This window comes from Vicia villosa, linkage group LG5 (assembly GCF_029867415.1).
Source record: "Vicia villosa cultivar HV-30 ecotype Madison, WI linkage group LG5, Vvil1.0, whole genome shotgun sequence".
Classification (NCBI taxonomy): domain Eukaryota; kingdom Viridiplantae; phylum Streptophyta; class Magnoliopsida; order Fabales; family Fabaceae; genus Vicia; species Vicia villosa.
This window is the reverse complement of record NC_081184.1, coordinates 107,178,445-107,190,322: the sequence shown is the minus strand read 5'-3', so window position 1 is coordinate 107,190,322 and position 11,878 is coordinate 107,178,445. Positions and strand designations below refer to the sequence as shown.

Sequence of the window (11,878 nt, the reverse complement as noted above, 5' to 3'; positions counted from 1 at the left end):
TAGATATGAAAGAGAAATTTAAACAATTAAAAGTAAAAATAATAATATATGATATAGGGTATATTAGAAAAAATATCATTAATGTTGCATTAGAATTGTTAAGTGACTTTTAATTTGAGATAATTTTTTCTTGCAAAGTGACTCATAATTTGAGACAGAGTAGTAACAAAGAGGAAAAATTTACTTCCTACCCCTACAATTGCCCGTATACCCTTACAATCAAATTTTTTGGACGAAATTACCCTCATATAAATAAGTAAATTTTTTTTCATTTTCAACTTTTTACTGGTTTTGAAGCAGCTCTGAAGCATACACTCTCCTTTCTCTCTACGAAACACAAACCGGAACACATCAGAGATCTCTTCCGGTTCACAAACCCCTCAAACCGGAACACATTTGGTAAGTGATCCGGTTTACAAAATCATTACCGGAACGCATTTGGAAACTGTTCCGGTTTACAGAATTTTTCACCGGAACGCTTTTTTCAACGCTTCCGGTTTGTTTCCTTTCACACCAGAACACTTTTGAAAGTTGTTCTGGTTTGTTGCCATCTACACCGGATGCCTTTTAGGAACTGTTCCAGTTTGTTTGCAATAGGAACCGGAACCCTTTTAGGAACTGTTCCGGTTTTGTTTTTTTTAATTTTTTTTCCAGGAAAATGCGTACATTAGGACCAGACGGGAGGCCACATACCCGCCGCCGCCTCGACGAAGCTGGTCCCTCAAACCCACCACAAGAGCCAGCACAACCACCACCGCAGCCAGTTGGATATCCTGGTGGACCATCAGATTTATCTTTACTTGTTCGATACCAAGACCACATTGCTCGCCGTTTATGGTACGGAGAGGTAAGTAAAATTAATTAATCAAGTAAAATTAATTAATTTATTTTAAAAATAATTCTTTATTATATAATCTAATGTGATTTCTTTATTAATTTTCAGGAAAGAGGTCCTAAAAAGGAGCTTAAAGTCGTAGGTCATGGGACGAAGCTCCAGGACAGAGTGCCTCAGATGCTCCCACCAGAGATTGAGGATATCGTGAGTGGGTCAGGTCTGGCTTCTCTTCAGAGAACTAGCCTGACCAAGATAGACGTTAACCTCGTCTCAGCATTTGTAGAGAGGTGGCATGTTGAGACATCGTCATTTCACATGCCATTTGGTGAGATGACGATTAGATTAGATGATGTTTCCTGCCTGCTGCATTTGCCTATCGGGGGTATATTCTGGTATCCTAATGAGCATGTCACAGAGGAGGTGGCTGTTGATCTTGGCTGCGAGTTATTGGGAGTGGATAGACATGCCATGGCTGTACATGTGCGTTCATGTAGGGGAGCTTATTACTCACTGCAGTGGTTGTATGACAGATTTGTGGAGTACCGTGCTGCCGGTAGTTGGATGATCGGAAAAATAGCAAGTGTACTATTTTCACCGATGTAGTAATAATGGGTTTTACCCCAAGTATCGATCACGAGGATTGCGTAGAAAATACAAGTGGTTGCACTCAGTCAATCAAACAAAAGATCATAAGGGTGTTGTTTCAAATGAGTAGTAAAAGCGATTAAAATGCTAAGAAATATTGGAAATTAAAACTGAACTTTGATTATGAGAAAATAATGCTAAGGTAGGGTGTGTGATTCTCTCTCTAATTCCTCTGGATGAAGATTCCTTTAATCCGTTCATATGGTTCAATTATTCATTCTCAAGTATGATTATCCTAAGTCCTTAGTGAAAATCTTATTTGGCTTAAAATCCGATTACTTAAGTCCTTAGAGAAATAAGACAAAACCAAATCGTTAATTTATCAAGAATGTCTGAATAACCTGATTATATCCCTAGTCCTAGGTGATAATTATAAGGTTCAATTGTATACAAACCCTAACAATTGTAGTCCTACGAATTGTTAACCACAGAACAATCCTTATTGGTCCGATAAAGAAAGCATTATAAACATTATACAATTGAATTGAATAACACGAACGTTAAATTAACAAAATACCAAATCCAGAGTTATCACATATCGAATCAGGGACACCCCCTAGCATTGGGGGGTTTAGCCTAGCATAGTATTCAAAAAGCACAAATGAAAAAGTTTAGACATTACAATCAATTGGGAGAACTAGGATCTTCAATGGTGTCCACCGTTGAATCTCTTCGCCTTCCAAAATCTCGCTTCCGTCTCTCTTCTCTCTGCAATTCTCTATTACGATCTATCAAAAGTGTCCTTCTCTTTGCCCTAAGGTCGTTCTTATAACTCACTTCCATTCAGGTTGAAACTGAAGTACCAAAAATGCCCTTACTGGTCCCCTTCAGGTGAGAAAAATAATGAAAATAAAATCAGCACGCCTCAACAACACGGGCCGTGTTACTGCACACGGGCGCCCGTGTTGTTCCTCTGCTCTTGGGCCAAAAACACATGTTCCCTGCATATTTCCACACGGACCGTGTGTCTGCACACGGGTGCCCGTGTGAAACCTCTGTTTTTTGCTTCAAACTTGCTTTTCTGGCCACTTTTTGACACGGACCGTGTGCATGCACACGGGTGCCCGTGTTAGCCTCAGACTTGGCTTTTTTGGCTTCTTTTCTTTCCACTCGTGCGCACCATACGTTCCTATCTTTCCCGTGCATCAACCTGGTCAACAACAAACTAACAACCAGCGCATAAAACGACACTTTTATAATACTCAAAACGCACTAAGATGCAACAAAGTCACACAACCGAAAAACAAGAAACTTACTTTAAAAACATATGCCAATGCCACTTAGTATTACCAAGATTACGGATTTTGGTCGGAAAAAGGTGCGGAAACTTACTAGAAATGGTGACCGATCATTGGACCTTCGCGACCAGGGCATATCTGATGATGTTGGTAGGTTCTACTATTTTTGCAGATAAGACATTTACTTTGGTTGAGGCCCGGTATTTGCCACTGTTTAGAGACCTACGTGGGCTCAGTTCCTACAGTTGGGCATCTGCTGCACTGGCCACTCTTTATCGCCACCTTGGGGATGCATCTATGTTTAGTTGCAAGCAGCTCGGTGGATATCCTACTCTGCTACAGGTATTTATGTTATTTTTAATTAATTATATGTTAATTCATATATTATTATTTATATTATTTAATATATATATATATATATATATATATTAATGTATATTATTTAATTTATTTGTTAACAGTGTTGGATACATGAGTACCTTCCTACACTGGGAAGGAAAGGAGAAAACTGGCGGCCATCTGAGAACTTTGGGCTTCCGCGGGCGATGAGATGGTCCTACAGGCAAGGAGCCATCAAGGTGGATGCGTATAGACCGATATTGGACCAGCTGACACCTATAGATGTCATATGGCGCCCATTCGAGGATCATAGACCTCATCGAGCTTTTAACGAGCTATCTTTGTACAGAGGTTTTCTTGTTTGGGGTGAGTTACATGTGCTATGCTTACCTGACAGGTGTCTTCGGCAGTTTGGTTATCGCCATTATATTCCGCCTGCACCTCCTGCTGATACGCTCAGCAATGATGAGATTGCTGTGGAGTGGATTGCCTATGTCCAGAGCGTGTCAGATGTGATTAGAGATACCGAGCCAGTGGGATACCCTCATGAGACGGTTGATCGATATTTAGAGTGGTATTACCGCGTGTCTCATCCTCAGGTGGTGCCGCCCCCACCTAATGCGCGTAGAGAGGTTCCAGTTCATGTCTTTGATGCAGGACCAGCTGATCCGGATTGGGCTCGTGCCTCCACATTGGTTCACCGTTATCTCCGGCAGGTAGAGGCAGAGGAGGATGATGTCACATATGCTGATTTATTTGAGGTGTTACGCATCGCCCATGAGCACTGACTATGATTGTACTCTATTTTATATTTTATGGTATATTCTAATATTTTATGGTATATTCTATGGTATATTCTACTTTATATTTTATGGTATATTTATTTTTATATTATTTGGATAAGATTTTATTTGGATAAGATTGCTGAGTTAGTGGATTGTGTTGTGTGGATAAGATTGCATTGATGGCCTATAAATAGGTTCTCCTGGTGTTGAGAAAAAATATCATATTTTTCAGAATGTCTATTTATAATTTTATGGTTGACACAATTATTTACTATACTGGAACTAAGGATCCCATGAAGCTTCCAATACCTAACGATTGCGAGAGACTTGAGGCACTGAAAAGTTGGGTGAATGAAGCATTTCCAAAAACTGATAACCGACTTGTGAGTAAAATCTCGTACCGTGAAAACTGGAGCATGGACGTTGATGGAAGGATAAGTTATAATGTTGCGGAGTTGAAGTGCGATGATGATATGAAAGACATGTGGAAATCACACCGCCGTAAGATAACTAAGGGACCGATCGAGTTTGAGGTGAACCTAACAAGGTCTGCTGAGGATGTTTTAAAGATGCTGGTGCGTCCAGAATCGTCTGCAAGAGTATAATGCTTTATGTTCTATGTTGTATTATCTAATGTTATTGTTATCATGTTTTAATGTTCTATGTTCTATGTTTTATGTTATCATGTTTCTATGTTAATGTTCTATGTTATTGTTATCATGTTTTAATGTTCTATGTTCTATGTTCTATGTTAGTGCTCTTTGTTCTATGTTTAAAAACTTCTAAGATGTAAATAAAATAAAAACTTCTTCTAAGACGTTTTTAGTTAAAATATTACATATAAATAAAAGCCACATCAGTGGTTTTCACACATATATTTACCGTTGTTTTTAAGTATGTTTAAGTTATGTTATTGAGTGTTTTATTTCTTTATTCGTCATTTTATGCTTTGGTTGTGTATTTTACTGTTTGCAGGCTTAAAGGAATAAATCGAGACAAATCAATGCCAAAAAGTACAAAAAGGGGAGTTTCGAAGGAAGTGAAAAGTCAAGCTACATGAGGTCAGACACGACCACCTGTGTCACCTGAAACTGGCTGTGTCAGGATGAAGCGTGGCAAAGAAAATGCAAAAGAGATGAAAGTCACGGGGCTGACACGGCTCGTGTTAGCAAGTGTGAGATCAGGAAATTTTCAGCATGTTTCTCATCGTGATATGCGTGTAGTATTTTGATCATAACTAGAGCTTCGTAACTCGGAATGACGCGGTTCCGGTGGCAAAATTTCTCTAACGAAAAGGGCTACAACTTTGATGAAGAACACAAAGCCAAATTATGAAGTTAAGGGCTCACACGGACCGTGTTAATCAACACGTCCAACCGTGTTGAAATGTGGCTGGAAATGCGAGTTTGAACCAAAGTCAGAGGATCAACACAGGCGCTCGTGTGCAGGAACACGGCCCGTGTTGATGAGCGCGGGCTGAATATGTGTTTATAAGCTTCCTCACTCAAATGGGATCATTAAGGGTATTCTTGGCATTTGGTTTCAACCGGAATGGAAGATTGATTATAAAAACAACTTTAGGGCAAGAGAGAGGGGACTTTTGACAGATTAGAGAAAAGAATACAATAGAAGATTGGAGAAAGCAAGGGTTTGGGAGAGAAGAAAGTCTTCATGATTTGAATCAATTGAAGATTCAATCTCCTCCAATTTCTTGTAATGTCTTTATTCATTATTATGTTTTCTTTGACTACTATGAGTAGCTAAACCCCCCAATGCTAGGGGGTGGCTCTGATTTCCCTTTGTAATGACTCTGAGTTTGCAATTGCGATAACTATCATGTTTTCAATTATTAATTTATTCTCTTGATGTTTTTAAAGCTTTTCCTTTCGGACAAATTGGAATTGATCTATGATTATCATTTAGGCGGACCACCAATGATAATGCTTTCATGAGAATATGCTATAATAGATATTACATAGGACTAGGAATACCTTATAGCAACCGGATATTCTTGATAACTAATTGCTTGATTTCATTGTAAATCTCTAAGGACTTAGGGTTTAGGATGAAGGATCAAAGGTTTTTTCACTAAGGACTTAGGATCAAACAACCTTAAGAACCGGTAATTAATTATTGAAAATAAGTTGTTGCAATAGAGATTTCAGAGTTGTTACATTGTCAATCATCCACTATCCCTAGCATGTTACTCATATTTGTTAAAAAGTCAATTTCATTTACTGCTTATTTTACTTTTCGCTAAGTGACAATCACCAAACAAAACCCAATTGAAGTTTTTGTTTAATTGAACCTTGAATTGAACTCATTATTCCTGCGCAGTCCCTGAGATCGATATTCGGGGAATTTTCCCTATTATTACAAGAGGCAAAATAGTACACTTGCTATTTTACCGATCAGATCCCATGAAGCTTCCAATACCTAACGATTGCGAGAGACTTGAGGCACTGAAAAGTTGGGTGAATGAAGCATTGCCAGAAACTGATAACCGACTTGTGAGTAAAATCTCGTACCGTGAAAACTGAAGCATGGACGTTGATGGAAGGATAAGTTATAATGTTGCGGAGTTGAAGTGCGATGATGATATGAAAGACATGTGGAAATCACACCGCCGTAAGATAACTAAGGGACTGATCGAGTTTGAGGTGAACCTAACAAGGTCTGCAGAGGATGTTTTGAAGATGCTGGTGCGTCCAGAATCGTCTGCAAGAGTATAATGCTTTATGTTCTATGTTGTATTATCTAATGTTATTGTTATCATGTTTTAATGTTCTATGTTCTATGTTTTATGTTATCATGTTTCTATGTTAATGTTCTATGTTATTGTTATCATGTTTTAATGTTCTATGTTCTATGTCAGTGCTCTTTGTTCTAGGTTTAAAAACTTCTAAGATGTAAATAAAATAAAAACTTCTTCTAAGACGTTTTTAGTTAAAATATTACATATAAATAAAAGCCACTTAATCTAAATTAACACTTGATGGTAACATAGGCGTAAGATGGTGCCAATGTTGAACACGTCCAGCAAATCCTAACATCCAAGATGTCGCCACTTGAAGACGAAACTTCCTCCAATCTAACGTGACGGGTGGCAGTGGGAAGCCTTCTTTCATATTAACCTGATTTCATAACATAAAAATAATTAAATAAATAATTAAATAAGTAATTAAATAAATAAATAATTTAACAAATACATAAACAAATAAATATATATAAAGGTTACCCGAAGAAAATGATTCTTGTTGACAAGGCCAATGCAATATGTAGGAGCACTTGGAGAAAATGTTGTTGTCATGGGAAAAAAAGTCAAGCAAGGGTTACCAAGCATCACAAGAATGACGTTATACCGATTCGCTATCAAATAGCCCATCTCTGGTAGTGTCAACCATTTCTCGGGTGGTTGAAAACCAACATTATCTATCAACAATCCATTTCTCACTTCGGATAAACTTGGACCGAACAATCTCTCATATAACTCCTTCTTTTCTCTTAATTCCAGGTCCAAGTCACGACGAACCATTGCCCAACCATCCTCACTATACCCATGCCACGATGCAATGGCTCTTAATCCACAATTACCATCTGCTACAACATTAACTATCTCGGTAATATATGGCCTAATATGACAAGGAAATTGAAGAGTGAAATCCTGGTTCTTTGATTGTGATTGCTTCCTGGAAGTTTGTGATGCTTGCGATTGTTTTTGTGAAGATTGAGACGCCTGATCAGCATACTCAAAACCTGAAGGATCCCTATAAACATCATACCCAACTGGTTTCTTCCCTTTCCTCTTCACTCCGCCTTTAGTTTTTATTTTCTCAGGTGGTGGACACAATGAAGTTGTTGTGGGATATGCAATTTCACAAACCCTACTTTTCAATGCTCTTTTTCCAACAACATCTAGTGATTTAAACCTTCTCCACAACTCATCAATTGCATTACTCATATCAACCTCCGAACCAGCTTCCTCGTCTAAAGGCAAGTCACCTTCCATAGATAGTATCCTCCATTGAAGATGAACACTTTCTATTTGTAATGGGGTTCCAACAACAATCAATCTTCCCATCTCACAAGCACAAGGTAGCCCATAACTTGTTCTCATAGTACAACCACATATTTCCCTACTATTTAACACATAATCAAGCCTCAATAACTCTTCTGCAATGCGTCTCAAAGCAGCTCTCGATACTAAACCACGCAAATTATCATAAAATGGACTAATGTGTGCGTGCTCAACCTCATAAAAACTTTTTTGAAACGAAGCTCGAATGTTACCTATTTGGATTTTTAGGTTAGAATTCATAGCTTCCCAAACTTTGACCATGTCACCAAGGCTGTTTCCTATCATCTGCTTTAGCTTCCAATGTGCAGATTCAACCCTAAAATAAACAACAAAAGTATAAAAAAAAAATTTAAAAATTAATACATAATAAAAATTTTAAGAATTATGACATACCGATTTGTCGTGGTGTTACCAAAATGAAGCACTCGATTAATCCATGCGCCTACAAATCTTTGCCTATGTGGGATCAACCAAGTGTTCTTCACGTAATCGAGGAAGTCATTACAAGCAAAGCATGCTTGTTCAAGATATTGCAACCGTACACCATACTCAACCTCATTACTAGCCCATACAACATCTTTCCACAATGTGCCTATTGTCTCTTGCATGTCTTTCATCACATATTCCTTGCATTTCATCCCAACATTTTTGTTAATATGAAAACGACATAGCAAGTTATGCATCATAGGAAAAACAACTTCAACTGCTTTCATCAAAGCAAGATCTCTATCCGTTAAAATCACTTGTGGAACCACATCTTTCTTCACAAATAATTGCTTCAGCTTATCCAAGACCTAAATATAACTCTCTGTCTGCTCACACTCCATATAAGCAAATGCAACTGCAAATGTCAACTCGGTCGATGTCATACCAACTATTTCAAACAGAGGTTGTCTATATTTGTTGGTCTTATAAGTGGCGTCCATAATCAAGACAGTAGGAAAAAGATTCAGCAACTTTACCGAATCTGGATGAGCCCAAAAAATATCTCTCACAACTTCACAATCATCCTGTTTCCTACTCCAATAAACATAGTTCGCCTCCTCTATAAGCTTAAGCAAATGTTGTATCTCACTTCTTGGACCTCTTATCTCCGCTTCAATCACACTTTTATGCTTGTATATTTGCGTGATCCGAGTGACGTTCTCAGGATCTCGCTCTTGCAAGGAAATCAATATGTGTCTAGGCGGAACATGTCTCTTTGTCAAATCAGCAACATGCTGCTTCTCATCGGTTGTCAACCTACCAACAAATGAATGACCTTCTAATCTATCTGGTAAACCATGATTATGAACTCCACACTTTACATCAACATCTTTTGTCGGAGTCGATCTGATTTTGAATGGACATCCACATCTCTTAGTAGCACTTTGAGTCTCACTTTTATCCTTATATTTTCCACCTTTATCGCACCCAAATATCACTTTGTTACTTCTTCCTCTCTTGCCTGTTTCGGTGTCTGAACGCGTGATAATAACAGTCACTTTATTGTTAATTCCAGTCTCTTTAACCCAACGGATAACTTCTTCCCTTGTGACAAATCTCTCTGAAGTTGTGAAAGCATCAGTGGTATCTATAGCTGTATCGTTTTTTCGACAAATTTGGAGCGGAACTTCCATACCTGAAAAAATTACAAAAAAAAAAAAAAAAAACATTCTGGAACACATTTCCAAACTGTTCCGGTTTGTAACCATGTGCACCGGAACACTTTCCCCAACTATTCCGGTTTGGTATCAGTTTAACCGGAACTGTTTTGAAATCTGTTCCGGTTTGGCTTTAGAAGTACCAGAAGAGTTTTGAAATGTATTCTGGGTAAAAAAAATGAACTGGAACTCTTTATAGAGGTGTTCCGGTTTGTATCTTTGTAAACCGGAATTCTTACCTTAAGTGTTCTGTTTTTGATGTGCGTAGGGGTGCAGATTTCAAATTTTTTTGACTTTTTGGTAAAATGGTAAAAAGTAAAATGGTAAAATGGTTATTAGAGTTTGGGGGTAAAATTGGCATTTTTAAAAAATTGTAGGGGTAGGAAGGCAAGTGTAGGGGTAGGAAGTAAAATTTTCAAGATGTGCAAATTTCATTAAAGTTACCCTTTTTTTTGGAAAAAGGTTGGATGAAAAATACCAGACGTGAACGGTGGGTCCGAAATGAGCATTACCCTGAATAGTATCACAAATAAAATTTGTTTTCATGATGAACAATGTTTCATAATTTCAAATAGTCAGCGATTAAGACGAAAACAAAATAAACCGCAAAAAAGATAACTATGATTTAAGCGGAACCAAACCCCTAAAATCGAGAGCTCGTGATACTATCTTAAGAATTAAGATTTGACTTAATTCAATCTTACATAACCAACTTGTAAGACAATTATTGCTCCAACTTTATTAACACATTCAAGACTTATTATGTCTATTGTTAACTCTTAACACACCGCCAAGACTAGACATCTAAATTACAGATATAACTGATCTTAAACTATGCTATGAATGGACACAATAGGACAAAAGAGAATACAGTTTTTTTTAATGTAACTTTTCATTTTCCATAAAGAAAAAGGAGAATACAAAATCAGATATTCAGGTTGTGGTTCTATAAAACTCAAGCACATCATTTCGTTTGTTTTTATCAAAAGTACAAATACAATCACTGACTGGGATTCATTACACAACACAAATATTTTGCAATAGCTCTGTGAGCTGAAAACATAAGTTCATTCATGACACATAAATTAAAAGACATTCTAATAGGAAAGATACGCAGTAAGGTGCAAGAGAGTTTCAAGCCCATCAGTGTTGTGTTGCTGACTGTTTGTAACTGGAAATGTCTTGATAATAGCAATTCCATTTGCATTCACATACTTTCCTGTTCCTCCAATGATTGCAAGCTGTGATTGTGACACTTGTGTTGTTCTGTGTACCCCAAAGAAGCTCAGACTATCTTCATAACCATTCTCTTCAAACTTAGCAGTGAATGCCATTACTTGACTTGTTCCTTCCACTGAACTTGCTATATAGAATCCTTGTGCTTTCCCTACTAATCCTGATCCCAACTCTTCCCCTTCTGTTAATTCATCGTCAAACACTGTCATTGTACCAAACATCAACTCCTGCACTGTCATTCCCTGCGGTATCTGATTCATATTCGTCACCGGAAAATTGTTGTTCCCGTTGTTGTTGTTGTTATTATTATTAAAGACGTTTCCCGTGTTTCCACTGAGTCCTGTTAGGAAAGGGAGGTTATTGTTGTTTAGAATTCCATTGTTGTTATTGTTCTGCGGAACTCCGCTGTTGAGAGGAAGGTTTGCACCGTTTGGCTTTGCAAATGCGACTTGCGCGTTGAGGGCCGGATTGGTAACAACTCCAGTTACTGCTCTTGCTGTTGGATTGGAGCCGCCGAGAATGTCGTGCAAGAAAAATGATATTGTGTGGTGCTGATCAGGAATATCAGTACCAGTTGTTGTGGCTGGTGCTGGAAGTGGAGGGAGAACGGTGGAAGAAACAGGAGACACTGCAGAATCAGTAATAGGTTCTTCTGGTGTTTCTAGTTCATTGAGGATTCGGCTTGAAGTTGTGGAAGTGAATGTAAGGAATAATATAAATGCCATTAACATTATGGCTTTGTGATGCAAAGTGGTAGCAAGAGTTTCAAAACGTGCCATGTTTGTTAGTGTATGAAAATTTGATATTGTGTTTTGATGAGATGATAGAGAGTTTTGGTGACATGTATAAATAGTAAGAGTTCAAAATGATGGAGTTGATGAGAGGAGTTGTTGTGTTTGTGTGTATATGGAGCTGATATCAATCTCTTTGTAGTAGATAGAACTAATCAACAACAAATATTATATATGATCTTGACAAATATTAATTATAAATAAATACTTATAAAATCCACTCTTTCAATTTCATAATCGTTCTGTGTTAAAGTAGAAGACCATGTCAATCTTTCAATAGCTTCTTAT

The 11,878-nt window shown here is 37.7% G+C and overlaps 4 protein-coding genes across 4 annotated transcripts; 1 reads left to right on the top strand and 3 right to left on the bottom strand.

The window, feature by feature from the left end:
• Positions 1–658: 658 nt before the first annotated feature.
• LOC131605128 (protein MAIN-LIKE 1-like) lies at positions 659–3,845 on the top strand. The gene is made up of 4 exons (XM_058877523.1): positions 659–847; positions 944–1,388; positions 2,891–3,060; positions 3,180–3,845. Exons 1-4 carry the CDS (start codon positions 659–661, stop codon positions 3,843–3,845), a joined length of 1,470 nt encoding a protein of 489 aa, XP_058733506.1.
• A 2,972-nt stretch (positions 3,846–6,817) lies between these two features.
• LOC131605127 (uncharacterized) lies at positions 6,818–8,603 on the bottom strand. Its single transcript, XM_058877521.1, has 3 exons — positions 8,314–8,603; positions 7,081–8,236; positions 6,818–6,976 (listed from the first exon to the last, which is right to left on the bottom strand). The coding sequence occupies exons 1-3, from the start codon at positions 8,601–8,603 to the stop codon at positions 6,818–6,820; spliced, it is 1,605 nt and encodes a 534-aa protein (XP_058733504.1).
• Positions 8,604–8,714: 111 nt separating this feature from the next.
• On the bottom strand, positions 8,715–9,539 carry LOC131605126 (uncharacterized). Its single transcript, XM_058877520.1, has one exon. It carries the CDS (start codon positions 9,537–9,539, stop codon positions 8,715–8,717), a length of 825 nt encoding a protein of 274 aa, XP_058733503.1.
• Positions 9,540–10,505: 966 nt separating this feature from the next.
• On the bottom strand, positions 10,506–11,598 carry LOC131607002 (dirigent protein 10-like). The gene has a single exon (XM_058879067.1). It carries the CDS (start codon positions 11,576–11,578, stop codon positions 10,661–10,663), a length of 918 nt encoding a protein of 305 aa, XP_058735050.1. The 5' UTR covers positions 11,579–11,598; the 3' UTR covers positions 10,506–10,660.
• Between the last annotated feature and the right edge of the window lie 280 nt (positions 11,599–11,878).